The sequence below is a fragment of the Perca flavescens genome, chromosome 18 (genome assembly GCF_004354835.1).
Source record: "Perca flavescens isolate YP-PL-M2 chromosome 18, PFLA_1.0, whole genome shotgun sequence".
In the NCBI taxonomy this organism is placed as follows: Eukaryota; Metazoa; Chordata; class Actinopteri; order Perciformes; family Percidae; genus Perca; species Perca flavescens.
This window is the reverse complement of record NC_041348.1, coordinates 3783322-3802782: the sequence shown is the minus strand read 5'-3', so window position 1 is coordinate 3802782 and position 19461 is coordinate 3783322. Positions and strand designations below refer to the sequence as shown.

The 19461-nt window shown below is 42.3% G+C and overlaps 1 protein-coding gene across 1 annotated transcript in view; it reads right to left on the bottom strand.

Annotated features, from left to right (window-relative positions):
- The window catches only part of emilin1a (elastin microfibril interfacer 1a), a 45644-nt gene extending 26471 nt beyond the window's left edge, over positions 1 to 19173 (bottom strand). Inside the window, exon 1 of the mRNA XM_028605936.1 lies at positions 18769 to 19173. Within this exon, the coding sequence (XP_028461737.1) occupies positions 18769 to 18878 (110 nt within the window). The 5' untranslated portion in view covers positions 18879 to 19173. The remainder of the gene's footprint in view (positions 1 to 18768) is intronic.
- Between the last annotated feature and the right edge of the window lie 288 nt (positions 19174 to 19461).

The following is a 19461-nucleotide window of genomic DNA, read 5'->3' as shown; positions in this document are numbered from 1 at the left end:
TTCATTTCACAACTCGTCCGAATGACAGAAAGAGTTAAATCATGTTGAGACCCCCCCACACTCCCCCCCCACCGGTACCTCATGACATTCCTCTCACTACTCTACGTGGGAACGTGAACAGGACTGATAAACTGTCAGACTGTACTGTGAAGGGTTTTCTCAATGATCACAGGGAACATTCAAAGGATTGGTTGACCTACATTATATATGTATAGATTTAAAAACACACATTTCCTCCCTTTCCTCTGGTGTTTAGCCATACAGATAGTCGGAGGCGGGGAGACTCAAGTCACACGATTTGAGTCGAGTCTGACTGGGACGACTGACTGGGAGTGTAATAGCCAGGCCGTGTTCTTTTTTTCCAAGGTATTGAGAAGTTAGGTAAAGTTGTTTTTGGAACATCTTTGTGCTATACGCGCCACTCTGCCAAGTTGCTAGGCAACCTTTCCAGAGCGTGGCAGACCAGCAGAGGCCAACGTAGGAGGCAGCGTTCATGGAAGGGATTATACCCAAAGAGGACTGCCCATTTCTCCGACGCTCCATTATTCCGACCTCTCAATAACCCGAAAAATTCCCTTTGGTCTTACAGCCCACTCGTCCGACGTCCCTTTGGTGGTGAAATTACGAATCCCACTATGGCCACACTAAGACACGCCCTACGAAGCAGCTCGATTGGTTGGGGTTAGGATAGCCGATTGGTCAGGGCATATGACCTGTACAAATGGGGTAACGTTACCTTGCGTAAGCCTGGCCAATAAATGCTATTGAAGGGCGGGTCTTAGCGTGGCCATAGTGGGATTCGTAATATCGCTGGTGGATGTCGGACTAGTGGGATGTAGGACCAAAGGGAATTTTTCGGGGTTATTGAGAGGTCGGAACAATGGAGCGTCGGAGAATTAACATGGCAATGTGCCCAAAATAGTGAAATTCGAGTTTGTAGTCGATGCTCGTTGTAAAAAAAGAGAACAGCGGTGTGCAAGGATTGCAACTCCAAAATGATGGACACGAGAACCACTTCATCCAGCTTCATCCGTCATTTCAAGCAACACAAACAAAGGGACGTGAAAGTGTCTTTTAGCTAATGGTAACAGTAATAAACCGGCCGGTAAAACTTTAGGTAGAAAGTAGTGCTGTCAAACAATTCAAATATTTAATCATAATTAATGTCATAGTTAACTCGCAATTAATCGCACATTTTTATCTATTCTAAATGTTCCTTGATTTCTTTTTGTCCCATTATTTTTTCTCATTTTAATGCTCTTATCAACATGGAAAAGTGGATCGGCTTGCTTTGTGCTTTTGTCGCCTGGCTTTGACGAGGGGGGGGGGGAATTGGCATCAGCTGGGTGCTTGGCCATCAAGTGGTATTTCAGACTGGACGTGCTGCGATGATAGCTCAGTTCACAACGACAAAACACACACATCACTTTGGTCTCGTCAATGGAACCATTTGGCAACTTTTTAAAAGTAAACTTACCATTCAGAATCTTATTGGCATCCATTTCGGCGTCTCGCGCTCACCATCCACTCAAAACGTAACGTTAACCTACAACTCGCAAGCCCGAACAAGTGTGTGCGGCGTGCCTGTTGTTTTGTTTCCGGTCTAGCTAGATCCGGTGTGGTGTTGTAGTTTTTCTAACATTACTAGTTGTTGCAAAAAACTACAAAGTTTGCTAGGCCAAAAAGAACGTTAATCTCGCGATAAAACGAGACGAGACGCTTTATGTATGCTTATGTATCAGTGATTTTTGCCTCCACCCCGATACAATGAAGGGGAATTTGGTTTGACGCAACAGCAATGAGTAATTAAACTTGTCAATGGCACTGTCAATACATGAAAGCTGATTGGCTGCAATATAAGTTGCATGTTGGTCTCATTTGTAGGTGTAATACAGCGAAAGTATAATTGGACTAGCCAAAGAAAGAACTACAACACCACGGAATAATAAAAAAAGAGTATTAGAGGTAGCGTTGCGTGGACGTAGGAAAATTAATACCTGTTTAAAATGATTTAAGACGTTAGAACACAATACTTCTGCAATTTTAAGCCATTTCAAGGCCCAACATTTTGATTTTAAAATTTTAGACTTTTTAAAACCTGTGGAAACCCTGCAATAAAGCCTGTCAGATTATTGGTGGATCATCAGAAGAATGAGGAATGTGTTTGTGGAAATAAAAGAATCTCAGAGGCAGAACTCTGAGTAAATAACAAACCAAGTGAATTTATCTGCATGCTTAGGTAGTAGTCTGTCAAAAGGGACTTAAAGGTTAGTTTTTTCAAATGTAAAATGTCCCAGAGTAAATATCTTGCTAACAATTCTGTAAAAAAACTATAGCTTAAATGTCCGTTAATATATGCATAAGGGCCACACTGGAAAAAGAGAATCACATTAAGGGCCAGACATTTGTAGTTTATTGACATGCTTTTATTAAATCGAAAAAGTAAAGTTTCACTAACTGTGTTATTTCATGTCTCATATAGCTTTCTCACATACAGTTTGGTTGACATAAAGCCTTAAAAAAAGTCAGCAAAAAGTTCATAAGCCATCCTAGAATTTAGCAAAACAAGCATAACAAGGGTTACATTTTTAAAAGTAGGCCACCACACAGCGGACTCACAACAACCTGTTTCACAGCCTGAATATGTAAACTCATTGGCTGTGTGGAAATTTCGCGTACTAGCAGTTTAAAAATTAGTTTTTCAGTTTTTGGTTCGCCGCACAACTAGGCAGGCCAAAGTCAACCTAAATTGATATGCGGGCCGGATCAAAATATGCGAGTGGTCGGATTTGGCACCACGGGGCCTTGAGTTTGAAACGTGCAGTAAAGGTAAGTATGAAAATATGTATTATTTTTGATTATTTGAGTGAACTGATAGCCTGATGTCGTCATACTCAGATTCTAGTCAGAATATGAGTCTGATACTGCTCCATTGGGCTGTGATTATGGGGCGTGTTTCCACCGAACCAGGAAAGAAAATGCCTCTGCACTCAATTGGATAGACCTACAACCAATCAGAGCGCCCCATCTTCTTAGCGACCATCGAGGCCAGCTGAGAAATTTAACTTTTGCAAAAACATCTTTCCGATCGACAAATGCCTTGACCGTGAATCTCTGTTCCTCTTTAAAAAAAAATGTGCTGTCGATATCTTCTATAACAGACGCGATGGCGGAATCTACACATCTCAATTCTCCTGGTTTCTTGCTGGTTGGGTTGTTGTAAACAAATTCAACCCAAGCGCTCCTTGGTGACATGGTTGATTACGTTACATTACGTTCATCTGTCCATCATCGTATATAAAGCCCGCCCTGACAATTTGATTGGTCCAAACAGCTCTGGTTCGAGCATAGTTGCTCCACAATACCCTGGTTAACACCAGACCCTTCTCAGTTGTAACTGAGAGTGGGTCTGGGAAAGCTTCATTGACAGTTCATTTCCAAAGGGGCGTCACTATTGGCGTTGCGTAAAGCCCGCCTCAACGGTTATGATTGGTGTAAAGCCCGCCTCAGCGGTTGTGATTGGTGCCTCGGTTTTGGGGACATTGGAAATGGGTTTCAACGGGCTCTTCGCCAGACTGACTTGCAGAGCAAATCTCAAATTTGCCGGAAGTTCATCAGGGTTTACCCAGGTTAGCACCACAATGGATCAAGTCCAGACCCAACTTCCCGACCTCAAATATTGTGCGCGGGGCTAAGTCCGGCTGGCATCCAGGCTAGTGAACTGAGCCTTTGACATGTCAATGACAAATCAGGAGAAAGTGTAAGAAGCAATTGTAGCTGCAGCTTGATCTTCAACAGACTTGAAAGTCAGTGGTATGCATCATTTTTCTTTTAATTTGATAGAAGATTTTTTTTTATAAGAGATTATGTGTATGATGGTTGCTTTTCTTTTGCAAAAGAAGACAGAATGTATTCTTGGAGAGTCACAGCTTTATGAGTAAAAAAAAAACACCCAAAAGAGTATGGATTGCAAATAAATAGCTTGTGCAGAAACCTTTCACTTTGTCAGTTTTGCTGAATATGTTTATTCACAGAATATCATGTTGCTTTGAGCTGATTTGAAATCTAAATTTCATGTGTGTGTGTGTGTGTGTGTGTGTGTGTGTGTGTGTGTGTGTGTGTGTGTGGTGGAGCATAAGTGAAAGATGTTTGGCTGAAATCAAGCGGTGCTCATTGCATCCAAACAGCTCTGTAATTCCCCTTCCAAAGAGTTGCGGTTCTGCCTCCTCTCGCTATGCATTGAATTGTCTCACGTTTTGCTTCGCTCATTCTGTGGTTTGTCACGTTGCATTTAATGTTTCTGTCTGAGCTTGGAGCGCCGGGGGACTCTGCCACCATACATCTGGAATCAGCCGACGTCAGCGCTTCCAAACACAGCTGTCTCTCCCCTCACGTATTTCCAGAGCCCTGCGCAGTTCCTCTTATTGCATTATCCCATGTGAGGGCTTGCTGGTTGGGTTATCCACTGTACTGCAAGGGCGTAGGTTTTGTTTAAACATTGGGGGTGGGGGGGACACTATAACCGGTGATGGGGGGTTCTGAGGGTCCTCCCCCAGTCAATTTTGAGCATCAAACACTTCATTTCCTGCATCCAGATACAATTCACAGAGAAAGAGAGACAGAAAAGAGACGTGGGCAGCTTTTCTGGGTCCAAATTTAAAATGAAAACTTTTTTTTTCGACACTTCTGTCGCTTTCCCCGATGTCTTTGTCACTTTTTCCCGACACCTTTGAAGCTTTTTGCCGTTGTTTTTGGCACTTTTTTCAACGTTTGTTTGTCAGTTTTGTCCTTCAAATGCTATGAAATGGAATAAAACACCCAAATTCAATGAAAGTAGTGAACGGATCATTTATTTTACTTGTGAAGAGCGTTGTATGGAACCATCCACGATATTTCTTTTTGACAATTTGGTTGAAAGAAATCCACATTTCTGAACTTTATTTTTTTTTTTTAAATTGGGTCAAATTTGACCTGAGGACAACACAGGAGGGTTAACATAGTATGGTCCACTACAGGGGTGTCTGAAATAGTTGGGAAACATATTTAAAGGTAATAAGGATATATATACATGTTTTGAGCCCCCTGAACAGTTATTTTTTTACCTCTTTTGGGGTTGTCTTTAATTATTTTTTTTGACGGAGACAAATCTACCTCAACGCCTATGCTGTACTCTGTGTCTTGGACTGGAAGTTTCTGAGAACTGGGAATCTAACATCTCCATCAGGAGTTGGAGCGATACAGAAGGGATAATCAACATGTAAAATAAGACAGCGGTGATCCATCAAAACAGCTCAGACCTTCTCTTCCCCACCCCACCCCCCACTCCCCTGCAGATCCACTGTGTTGTTTTTGTCACTGTGATTCAGTGGGCCAGTTCTGCCAATCTATTATCCGGATTTACTGACTCCCAGGGTCAGATAAAGCATAAAGTTGGCAGCGTTCACACCCTGTCTTCGCTGATGGAGAACAGGCACTGCGCTTTATATAAATAAACCTAACCATGTCTTTTTTTTTTCACAACTGAGCAGACACAGATGTGGACACGCACACGCACACGCACACATACATACATACATACATACAACCCAGTGGTGGAATGTAACTACATTTACTCAAGTACAGTACTTGAGTACAAATTTGAGGTACTTGTACTTTACGTGAGTCTTTTCTTTTCATGGCACTTTTTACTCCTACTCGGTTTTTTTATTTTATTAATTTTTTTATTTTACCTTTATTTAACCAGGAAAGTCCCATTGAGATTAAAAACCTCTTTTTCAAGGGAGTCCTGGCCAAGAAGCAGCAAAAGAGTTACAAATATACAATACAATTACATACACATTATGAAAAACAGTTACAAAGGATTGACTCAAGTGTTCTCAATCTGGACTTAAAAGCGTTCAATGAAAGTAATTCAGTCAATTTCCAGTCTTTTTGCAACATGTTCCATGTGTGGGGGGCGGAGTAAACAAAAGCCCTTTTTCCCAGTTCTGTACGGGCAAGTGGAACAGTGAGCAACAAAAGATCATTCGAACGCAAACAATGAGAGCCAACACTCCTCCGTGAGATTAAGTTACAGATGTAGGAGGGCAATAGACCAAGCATGGCCTTATAAATGAAAGTATACCAGTGACAGTGACAAAGCAGGACTTTTATTTCTAATATACTGTGGTATTAGTAATTTTACTTAAGTAAAGGATATGAATAGTTCTTCCGTCACTGACACACACCCACACGACTCCGTGTCCGTGTCTGCAGCTTCCAAACACCCACACGCACCTTCCCTGATGGTTCTTTTTCCATCCCTCCATCACGGGCTTCTCACTCCAGTCAAACACATAAGAGGAGCCTTTATGCTTGTAGCAGGATGACGAAGTGTTAGTGCTGCACTAAAAGAGAGTGTGTGTGTGTGTGTGTGTGTGTGTGTGTGTGTGTGTGTGTTTGTGTGGAGAGAGAAAGATTGTGTTGTGTGTGGGTGCTTGTGCTTAGGCGTATGCCCTTCACAAAAAAACGAGCACAGTGAATTTGTTCATGTGTGCCTGCACGCGTGGACGTTTTCTGTTGCGAGAGTTGACACCTTCAAGACAACATTTCAGCTCCAGACCCATTGGCCTTTCCTTCTCTCTCTCTCTCTTACGCGTGCAAACGCACACACGCACACACACACACACACACACACACACACACACAGGTTTGTGGCACTATCTTTGTGGGAACCCGTCATTGACATAATGCATTCCCTAGCCCCTTACCCTAACCTTAACCATCACAACTAAATGCCTAACCTTAACCCTTACCTTCACCCTAACCATAATCTAATTCTAACCCTAATCCTACAGCCAAGTCTTAACCCTCCAACAGCCCTTTAAACTTGTGGGGACCCCACAAGTATACTGGACTCCCGGTTTTTGGACCCCACGAATATAGTTAAACAAGCCCCCACACACACACACACACACACACACACACACACACTTCATTTAACAGACAAACACACTACACTCATAACGCACTCAAAAAAAGAGTCACACAGCCAGTCAAGGACACACACACACACACACACACACACAGATTCTAAGACATCAGACACACACATAAACAACCATAACAAAAGAACGAGGCTAACCTGCTTGTTTTCCTACTTTACTACACCATATATGAACGTAAACAACTTTACATGGGGTTTAATGGAGAATTGAGTGTAGGTGTGTGTGTGTGTGTGTGTGTGTGTGTGTGTGTGTGTGTGTGTGTGTGTGTGTGTGTGTGTGTGTGTGTGTGTGTGTGTGTGTTTGGTCTCCCTTCAATGGCACTTTTTTTTTTTTAATTCAGCAGCTAATCTCATTGTTTCCTTCACTATATCAGCACCACAGGAAAACAGTGCCCATAAACAGTCCAGTTCCTGCACATATAACTACAATATGTATTTGTAGGATGTTTATCGGACGGCAGATAAAGACAGAAATGCAAAACTAGGGTACAATGCTTTCTTTAGATTTAAACTTTCAAGTTGTTCAAACCTCAATGACTCAGGCTGTGCAACCAAAACATTGTTAAAAGCTACAGAATCATATTTCAAATTTTATTAGAGATTCCGAAGTTTCCGAAGATACCAAATGTGTCAGGCTTTTGAGCTTTAGGGGTAATGTTTAGGCCCCATTAGAGGCCATCTCATGCTTCCCTTAGAAAAAACGTGTGGAAGTGGTTGTGTGCTGCTCTTCATCAGAGGAGGGAAAGTTAATGCGACATGGATTGGCAAACCCACCCACCAGTAATGTCTTCTCTTTTAAAAAACCAAAGAAGTGTTATCTAAAGTTTTGTCTGGCACAATGTTTCAAGTGGAATACTTCAAATATGAGTTCTAACTGGTTGGTTTGGAAAATTCACATCTGGTTAAAGGTCCCATGGCATGACAATTTCCCTTTTTTAACATTAATATGAGTTCCCCAAGCCTGCCTATGGACCTTTTTCACAGCAGACATTTTGACTTGTCATAGTAGGAAAAGCACAGCTGAAATTGATAACCTTAATGATGGCTCAGTTCCATCAAGTGTCCCAGTAAGCTATTTCAGTTAGTCAGCATGCACAATACCAGGCCCTCTCCTAAGTGGAATGCAGCCATCATTAATGGGTTTGAATACACCTGTGCTTTTCCTACTATGTCATGTCAACATGTCTGCCGTGAAAAAGGTCTATGGTCCCCCAGTGGCTAGAAATGGTGATAGGTGTAAACCGAGCCCTGGGTATCCTGCTCTGCCTTTGATAAAATGAAAGCTCAGATGGGCCGATCTGGAATCTTCCCCCTATGACGTCATAAGGGGAAAGGTTATCTCCCCTTTCTCTGCTTTGCCCGCCCAGAGAATTTGGCCCACCCATGAGAGAGAGAGACATCATGGCTTGAAAACAAGTGAAGCATGGCAGTTGGTCAAGGCCACACCCCCACCCTCCACCTTGCCCCCCCTCTCCACCTCAATAGCATTTAAAGCTACAGACACAGAAATGGCGCATCCTAAGGAAAGCTCATTGTGGGACTGGCTCTAGTGGCTGTAATTCTGCATCAAGGCTGAATTTTGGGAAAGAGACTTCAGATACAGTATTAGGGGACCACTAAGGCCTATATAAAAGGACCACAGTAAGGACCACTAAGGCCTATATAAAAGAGACTTTAGATACAGTATTAGGGGACCACTAAGGCCTATATAAAAGAGACTTTAGATACAGTATTAGAGGACCACTAAGATCTATATAAAAGAGACTTCAGATACAGTATTAGGGGACCACTAAGGTCTATATAAAAGAGACTTTAGATACAGTATTAGGGGACCACTAAGGCCTATATAAAAGAGACTTCAGATACAGTATTAGGGGACCACTAAGGTCTATATAAAAGAGACTTTAGATACAGTATTAGGGGACCACTAAGGCCTATATAAAAGAGACTTCAGATACAGTATTACGGGACCACTAAGGCCTATATAAAAGAGACTTTAGATACAGTATTAGGGGACCACTAAGGTCTATATAAAAGAGACTTCAGATACAGTATTAGGGGACCACTAAGGCCTATATAAAAGAGACTTCAGAAACAGTATTAGGGGACCACTAAGGTCTATATAAAAGAGACTTCAGATACAGTATTAGGGGACCACTAAGGTCTATATAAAAGAGACTTCAGATACAGTATTAGGGGACCACTAAGGTCTATATAAAAGAGACTTCAGATACAGTATTAGGGGACCACTAAGGCCTATATAAAATAGACTTCAGATACAGTATTAGAGGACCACTAAGGTCTATATAAAAGAGACTTCAGATACAGTATTAGGGGGACCACTAAGGTCTATATAAAAGAGACTTCAGATACAGTATAAGGGGACCACTAAGGTCTATATAAAAGAGACTTCAGATACAGTATTAGGGGACCACTAAGGTCTATATAAAAGAGACTTCAGATACAGTATTAGGGGACCACTAAGGTCTATATAAAAGAGACTTCAGATACAGTATTAGGGGGACCACTAAGGCCTATATAAAAGAGACTTCAGATACAGTATTAGGGGACCACTAAGGTCTATATAAAAGAGACTTCAGATACAGTATTAGGGGGACCAGTAAGGTCTATATAAAAAAGACTTCAGATACAGTATTAGGGGACCACTAAGGTCTATATAAAAGAGACTTCAGATACAGTATTAGGGGACCACTAAGGTCTATATAAAAGAGACTTCAGATACAGTATTAGGGGACCACTAAGGTCTATATAAAAGAGACTTCAGATACAGTATTAGGGGATCACTAAGGCCTATATAAAATAGACTTCAGATACAGTATTAGAGGACCACTAAGGCCTATATAAAAGAGACTTCAGATACAGTATTAGGGGACCACTAAGGCCTATATAAAATAGACTTCAGATACAGTATTAGAGGACCACTAAGGGGCAGTGGAAATAAACTGTAAACACAACATAAATGTATTTTGATATTTGGTATGGAAACATGCTATTTTACATAAATGGCAGATACGGAGCAACATCATCATCCATTTGGCGTTGAAGTTTGTCCTCTCCACTAACTCCAATCTCCCTAAATCATCGGTCTCTTTATCTGCTAAATGCTCCACTGTGTTCACCAGCTTGTCGCTTACTTCCTCTGTCTCATATTTGGTGCTGGGCAGGTAGTGTACACGGGCTTTCAGAGCTTTCCTGCTGCTGCAATCTGAAACAACACAGATGAGAGCGTTGGGAGCTAACCACAACAGTACATTTGCGGCCCGTAAAACAGAAACAATGAGCTGCAGGACGCAACAATGCTCAGGGGAACAGAGACAAGTGATAATTCTCTACATGTTCGACCACTTTCTCCTACACATGTGTTCCATTGTCGACATTAAAGAATAACTTTGATACTTTATGACCTGGACCCTATTCTCCCATGGTTTTGTGTCTAAGGTAGAGATCTTCAACAGGAGGTCCTCGGAGTTAGTGCAGAATTGTGTAAAAACTCTATTTCTTTTGAAAGTTTTTTTTTTTTTATTAAAATAAATCTGAAAATATACATTGATATGAATGCAAATTATTCATAGAAAATTGGCCTATATGTGAAAAAAAAAATAAAGATTTAGACATTGAAAATAAGCTATCTGTGCCTTCCGGATGTATGTTTAACATTAAAACATGATGCATAAATAATATCCAGTTATTTTCACCCATTCTGCCCAATTTAATATGCAACTCAATTGTATACAATATATGCGGTAGGGGGTCCCTACTCTTTCAGCTAAGGGGTCCCTGGCCTAAAAGACATTAAAGACCCCTGTTCTAAGTGACATGTATGGGAACAACACTTTTTGTTGGTCCAGTATTAAGCAAGACCAAAACAAGCTACAATGTAACGTTATTGGGCAGTTGCGCACCTTCAATTTAATGTGTCTGGCAACATTATGGAAAGGATCCCTACAGAGGTTGACCTCTTTGTTAAAGAGTAAGATGTTTAACATGACACAGCCCCGGAATCGCTATCGCCAAACCCACCATTTAAATAAAGAGTAATTTTATCACCGTAAATCCCACTTAATTCAAAGTCAATGTTAACATGGACACATATGAGGAAATGTGCACTCAAGGAAACCTGCAACACTAAGGCCACGTCCACACGTACCAAAAGGATCTTTTTTTTATCCGTCTTCCCTGGATTTGTTTCAAGAATAGTTGCGTCCAAACGAATCCATTTATAAATGACTCAATACGCTACTTCATATTCCAGGCCTATAGACGCGCTGTTTCTGCTACAGAAATTCACCAAAAAACGGAGTAGAAGAGCGTAATCACTTCCATTACCCATCATAACATGACTAGCATAGCTAGATTATAACTTTCTCTTAATACATCCGTGGACTATAATAACTTTCACCACTGCTCATTTTATAAAGGCCGCCGCAAGAAAACGTGTCTTTGATTACATTGTATAATGTGCTGTTGGATTGCTTTTTATTTTGCATGATTGCAGCGCGCTAGCAGCGAGCTAACGTTAGCGCGCTAACGTTAGCAAGCTCTAACATCGGCAGTCAAACAAACATTAATGATCCATGAATGATGTCTTTTTAATAATCTATACATTTTTCTTGCAGTAGCCTTTCTCCATAAGAGGGCTTTAAGATTAAGTGACACAAAGTAGCATATCAGGAGCTTTGATTTGATAGCTTACCGAGACAAATGCCAACACATTCTCACTCCCATAGCATGAAATCCGGATGCTTGGTCAGGTGCCTTAGGTGTTGGTATTGACGCTTTGTGTAAATACGCTTGGTCGGGACTATTGTCGTCACTTTTGACGCAGTTATGCCTAGGACAAGATGGTGAGTTGGCTTATAACAGGTACGTTTACGTGACACGCGGGACAAGAACGGAACAGCTGGGTTTAGGAAAATAAGAATGCGGCAGTTGGGTTTAGGCATAGATGTAATTTACATGGGGGGTGGGGGGATTTACAGCCCCCCCAATAATAAAACTGGCTAGTGCAACCCCCACCCCCCTGCCCCACAAAATCTTATAAAAATTTCCTTTTGCACCATAACTTGTTGCAAAAAGGCACAAATTGTTGTAGAAAATGTCACCACAATGCAGGAAATGAAGTGTTTGATATGCTCAACATGTCAGTTTTGCCCCAAAGTGGAGATCTCAACCCCACCCACCCACCCCAATGTTGAACCCAAAGTTACGCCCTTGGGTTTAGAAAAAGAAACACGCGAGAGTTGGGTTTAGGAAAAGAAAAACGCGACAGCTGGGTTTAGGAAAAAGAAGAATGCGACAGCTGGGTTTAGGAATAGATCGTGGGGGGGGTTATGAAATGAACGTTTCGGTGACACGCGGGTCAAGAACCCCAGTCCCCGGGATGAAAGTCCTGTATTCTTTGAGCCATCCTCCGCCCCAGCCTACCTCCCTTCGTGGAATTTTGAGCTTTCATACTACTCGCTACCGTTGTTGCGAGTAGTAAACCCATAGGCAGAGGGGTGCTTATTGCGTCGTATATGATGCCGAGAGCCACTAGCGTCGGTATTTTTACGAGTTAGGAGTGAGATTGGGTTGCAGATACACAACAAGCACAGGAAACAAGCCTAAACACACTTACATGCCTGTTAATTTACACTGTCCTTCTCCTTCAGACACATACAATAGTTTTATTACTTCTCTGCCAGGCACCGAACAGTGAAACCTCCATTTTTTTACGTCTTATTTTTATTTATTGAGCCATAACTCAGCGTGAGTGGAACTCTTGCACCTGTCTGAGCATCTCTTTTATTTCCCAGTAAATTTCACCTCCTTATAATAAACAGACACTTCACAGCTTAGCAGGAAGCAGACATCTCAACCCACACATACTAGGTTTATTTTATTCGACAACATCTCTGCATGAGTCCAGCAGAGAAGAATTGTGGGGAAAACTGGAATAGCCGTTGCAAAAAAAAGTGACATGGAGAGTTAGTGGGAGGAAGAAGGAATGAAAGAAAGAAACAGGGGTTTACTGCTTAAACAAAGCAATCACTTGGCGGTGCCTATTGTTGACCGATCTTTCATTTAGCTTCAAAGGGAAGGCTTGGACAGCAACTGAGTGGATGGATAGGGGGGGGTGTCTCTGTGTTTGAACTGTGGCCCAAAAGGTTAAGCACCCCCTTCACCGTCCTTGTAAAGGTATACCCCCTGTATACACACAGACTGTCACGGACGCCAACACACACACTCGGGTGCACTCACTCAGGCTCGAGTGATCGCACGGCGACAGGCAAACACAAAGGCAGACACACACATTCTTCCAGTCTGTCTGCGCTGTCTTAAAAAAATCTACGTTTTTTTGACTCGCGCACACACCATTTCCCCTTTTGGATCTGTCGCAGCATCAAGGGTGACAGCGTGACTGTGTAAACTTCTCTCTTGAGTGTTTAGCCTGGCGGCCACGAAGACATACAGAGAATGTCCACGATACTGCCATTCGCTATAGGACTACTGCTCGGATACGTCAGCGTTCGGAGGGGCTGCAGGAGGTTTGAGTGGCTCACTCGAGTTGTAACCATTTATGGAGGCATGTGTATTTGAGACATTAAGTCTTCTTAAAGCCTTAAGATTGCACTTGCCCAGAATAGTACAGACTATTTATGCAGGTAGAACTTTATTAGCTGCTCTGAAGTACACAAAACACTAAAATTCAGTAATTAAATGTCTCTAGTCACTTTGTTGCCTTTATTGTTAAAGTTGAGAGGAGGTTTATAGTTTCAGGGATGGGGTGAATGTTGGGAAGGGATCCAAATCTCTGCAGCGTTCTGTAAGCTTATCTAAACAGGGAGAAGAAAGCTTTCTCAAATGAAATGCATGCTGGGAACTACTATGGTAATTAAGTGACAATGGCTGTGACTGGAAAGTATCCCTTTTCCCACATTCGTGTTGCCATATGTAATGAGATTTGTTTACCGCCCTAATTAGCAGAAAGCAGAAACTCACACAGATGAAGTGAATTTGGATCCTATCCAAGGGTTTGCTCAAGAAGAGGACAATCCTGTTCCAGTTAATTGCGTGGGGCTTTTTTTGTATGCTAGCACAGCCATAGTAAAAAGGCTTTTTCTCCATCTTACAGTGCATTGTGGGTTAAATATATAATGCTCTCAGAGCTTGTCCACATCATTCTTGAGATACAGACTCTAAGAAACAAGACAAAGAGCCTGAAGCCATGCTAGCGGCTCGCGAGGCTATACTTGAGTTAAATGCAAGCAGCGGCATGCTAACATGCTAACATGCTAACATGCTAACATGCGCACAATGACAATGGGGGATGTTTAGCAGGTATAATGTCAAACATGTTCATCATCTTAGTTAGTGGTGGAATGTAACTAAGTACATTTACTCAAGTACTGTACTTAAGTACCAATTTGAGGTACTTGTACTTTACTTGAGTCTTTCTTTTCATGCCACTTTCTACTTGTACTCCGCTACATTTCAGATAGTTGTCAGAGATATTGCAATTTGAACTCCACTACATTCATCTGACAGCTTCAGTTACTTTACACATTAAAATTTCTGCACACAAAACACATGTAGTTTATAAAATCCAATGTTTTATTATAAATTTAACTACCCAACAATATAAGGGCCTACAAGTTCAGCTGAAGTGACTTGACAATAAAAAAAAAAGGATTTTTCTACTTTTCTACTTTTAATACTTCAAGATCATTTTCCTGATGATACATACTTTTACTTAAGTCACATTTTTAATGCAGGCCTACTTGTAACCCTTGTGTGTTTTTACAGTGTGGTATTAGTACTTTCACTTAAGTAAAGGATCTGAATACTTCTTCCACAGCTGATCTAAGTTAGCATGCTAACGTGCTAATTAGCACTAAAACCAAGTGAAAGAACTAAGCAGGGACTTTGTCATAAACCAAAGACTTGGACAACATTTTAGCCTGACGATGCAGATACACGAAAACTCATCAAAGTTATTTCATTTCACCCATCAGGGGCGACATGTTTCACATGAGATGTCACCTACGTCTACTGTGAGATCAATGGTCTTCTTCATGTGTGCCACGCCCAGTGGTTGGAAGCACTCAATGATTTCTGGGGTGAGCATTTCCAGGCGTGGCACTGTCGAGCTCATTGGGACAGGAACACTGGTGGCAGTCTTAAGGCATGATGGGACAATCGCCCTGGGAAAGTCAAGTGTCAAAAGGATGTCTGTCATATCCACAGACACATCCGATGTCAGGCTTTACCCCTCACCTTCCGCTCTCTGTGTTGTGTTTTACTGTATTGTGTGAACAGTTAACGTCATTTAATATTGCACGTCAAGTTTTCTTTTGCGGGGTGCAAATGTTCCACAAAAACTAAAAGTTCCTTCCTGAGACTACTGTGCCGAGACACCGTCGCTGCTTCCGAAAACTCAGCGCCGCCCAAGACGATTGGGATTGTTTTCTTTTTCTCCTATCCTAGAATGTATGTGTGATGTAGCCAGATCTTACTCCGCAGCGCTGTGGAGATAGGTCTGGCAATACGGGACAATCGGCCCCAGAACATAGCGTTTGTCTCTTTGGCTTTCCTGTTTTCCCTGTTAACAATCCACAAAGCAGAAGGCCATAAAACAGCCTATTTTAAAGAACTGAACTCCAGTATTGTGTGTGCATTTGTCTTATGTTTATGGCCTCTGTATGGACCACACTGATGCTAATAAGAAAAGAAAAAAGCAAAAGGGTGAAATAAGTGTGATTACTGAGAGAGAAAGATGATGATGAAGCATGCTTTGTATCTACTCCTTGCTACCCTCCACTAGTGATCCAATGGCTTGTCTTTCTAACTGTAAATGAGCCTACGCAGATCTGCATCCAGCACTAAACACCCATCTAACTCTGCGGCTGTCCGGAGCTGGCCGGATGACGTTTGGCTCTGACATTTTGGCAGGAGATGTGTCGGACAGCTCAGGGTCCTCTGCTGGATGTCTTCAGTCCATTCAACAGCCTTTATCACTTATGGAATACTACACACATCTGTCAAAACAAATCAATTGAGTTCAAATGGATGTCAGAAGGGGCAAACCGCATTGCCACAGGCCAGCGCATTCTTTCCCCCCGACGCGTCACTTTGTGTGGTTTAAGTGTGTGTGTGTGTGTGTGTGTGTGTGTGTGTGTACGTCACAGGCCAGCCATGCTGACTTCTTCATAGCCTACTGGTTTCAGCAGGGGGGAGGCATTTAAGGACCCAGGCCCGATCTTCTCTTCTGCTGTCAGTCTTTTTTCTCCCGTTGTGTCGCTCCTCCCCGCCTCCCTCTCACTCTTTCATCCTCTCTTGTCATGCCTGTTAGGTTCTCTCTCTTCTCTGCAGGCCCTCTGTTTCTTTTCCACTCTTTTCCTCTCGTGTTTTTCCTCTCACCCTCTCTCAATCAGATACTTTGTCTTTTTCCATTCCTTTTCTTTCACCTGCCCGTCCTTCTCTTGACTTTCTATCACTCGTGTCAGGCCGTTCTCATTAACCACTCGCACACATAGCTATGAAAAGTAAGGCACTGTAATTCCTTTTATTGCTGTATGCAATACGTAGAGTTTTTTTCTTCCTGCCTCTACGACGTGTAACGTTAGACAGCCACTCAGCAGCATTATTAGCTTATTGGCTCACTGACGCTGATGAGATGTGCTCCCTAGGTATGGAAATTTGGTACTGAATGACGAGGTATTTTTTTTATTGACACTCAATACAAAGCAGGCAATTTGGTCGGTGTCTAAAAAGTATCGAATCCACCCAGGGTACCCAGCCCTCCATACACATGAGAATGCGTTGCTTGTTTCCACCTGATCAATCAATTGCTTCTTCTCTTTCTCCAGCTTTTGCCATGTGTCTGAGTCTTTCTTTGCCTCCCACTTTCTCTCATTCACAGCTTCATCATACACCAAAGAGGCCAACCATCCATGTCTCATCACTCAGGCAGCAGCAGCAGCAGCAGCAGTAGCAGCAGCAGCACACTGTGCTCTGATGTGGACAGCAACCTGATAGAAGCTCATATAGAAGCTCATCTCCCAGAAGCCTGGCCTGCCTTGTATATACACACATATATATACATACACACACACACACACACACACGCTAAGTACAAACACATGCAGGCATGCAGGCAGACACGTACCACATGTGAGAGATGGACTCTGCCAGTCATTCACTCCTTCATCTTTTTAATTAAGCATATGAACACATACACACACACACACACACACACAAAAGTGGTGGAAGAAGTATTCAGATCCTTTGCTTAAGTAAAAGTACTAGTACCACACTGTAAAAAATACTCTGTTACAAGTAGCAATCCTCAGTCATTCAGTTTGCCAAAACGTTCTCATTCATTCATTTACAAGCACACAAACAAGCCGCACATCTGTCCACAGAGGTGAGGGGGTCGTCCACACACGGGGCCCTCAGGCAGAAGCTCAATTACATGCTAATAACACACTATGGGGCAGCAACAAGCACAACAAAAACATACATGTGTTGGCTCACTGACAGTTTTGAACAGCTTTATGAGCAGGGACTCCGGCAGCTATCACTGATTTACAAGCGACTGTTAATCAACTTGTCTCTAAGATCTAAATGCTTTCCTTACTGTCCCATAAAAAAAGGGCAAGATGGAAGTTTGGGAATCCTAAATTTGTAATCAGTCAATTTTAACTTCCAAGATGATATACTATGTTCTGGATTAATGCCGTCCAAAGTTCAGTATTCCTGCAGCTTGTCACTCCCCGCAGAGTTCATTTACCTTTACTTGGCTGGAACTAGCTGTTTGCCAAAATGATGTATTCCCCACCAGCCAGGCTGCAGCGGGGGTGTGTGTGTGTGTGTGTGTGTGTGTGTGTGTGTGTGTGGGGGGGGTGGACTTTTCACTGGGGGCGGTGAAACAGTAAATATCTATAATCCCACTAAGCCCTGTCCAGCTCAGGGCCCCCCTACATCATCACACCCCCTCACACGCCCAACCGCCTCTCACTCAGGGAGGGAGAGACCTAATCACCATCAAGCTATTTCCTCTGAAAACAAGAATTTACACAAAGTGTACTTCTGCGAGGAATGATTTTCACATCATGGTCTCAGAAACAGACTTTCATTAAGCAAACAATCCCCAATGTTGAGAGGATTTTGTCCCATTCTGCCTGATACTGGAGGGTTTTTGATTCACATTTATTCTGTATGTATTATCTATCATTTGATTGAGATGATTTAAGACGTGTTGTAGTGTAAGTTATGGTAAACCAAATATTCATTTGATTATCAATTCATCTGTCAATTGTATTTTTAGACAATCAATTAAATGTTGCAGCCATCACCAAAGATCGTTTCTCTAAATACATCTTTCTGCTGAGATTGCAGACATCTATTTCTGTCATCAACAGTCCAAAAAAAGATATGTATACTAGAATGTAAAAAAAAAAAAAAAACTGAGAAAAGCCACAAAAAATGTGTCAATCAGTAGCTTAATCCATTAATCGCACAATTGTTTCAGCCCTAGTCTAGCCTATTTCATAATTTTGTTACTTAGGAACGACCCACTGGAAGCCCCCTAAAGGACCACGCACTTTTGGACCCACAGGACAGGAGCAGTTAAGGAGATCTATTAAATCTTAAATAAACATGTTTTCCAATGAAGGTTTTGAACTGGTAGCCCACAGGCAAGCGCACTGCATCGCTAAAAGTGACCGAGCCACAGGTGAAAACATCCCCACCCGTGTGATGAACGTCCATGTGGATCCTACCTGTGTCTGCTGGCCGCTCTCTGGCCCGTCTGAACGCTGGACTCCGCGTACCCGAGACCCCAACTAACCCGGGCCAACATGAAGGCGAGCAGGTAAAACAACGCCTCCATCCTCGTGTCCAGTGTGGCTTCAAAGCAAAAAAAAAAAAAGTATAGTTCCAAAGTGTATCCTATAAAAGTCTGGCGGTTACTGTCTTATCTTCAGTGACGTGCTGTCGGTAAATGAAGATGAAGAGCCATGACTTGACAGGATGACAAACTCCCGCAGAACCCAGCGCAGTCCAGTCAAGTGCATATTTCAGACGGTAACGTGCGGCTGAAGCGGTGGAGTCTGACTGACACTGCTGCTGCTGGAGAGCGGAGCAACAACAAGAAAGTTTCCTGTCAGAGCTCCAAGAGCACTCATGCCCGCTCAAGGTCTCTCTCTCTCTCTCTCTCTCTCTCTCTCTCTCTCTCTCTCTCTCTCCCTCTCTCTCTCCCTCTCTCCGTATGCTTGCATGGATCCCTCTCAATGGTGTAGTCTAATGTATTGAAGTGTAGGGCTGTCCTGACTAAAGAAATTCTTAGTCAACTAATCGATTAGTTGATTTAATTGACAGAGCTGTGCGCTTTGAGAGGTGGTTAAGACTAGAAAAGCACAATATAAATGTAGTTAATTAACCATCTGTAAAACTGAGTTTATCCACAATTAATC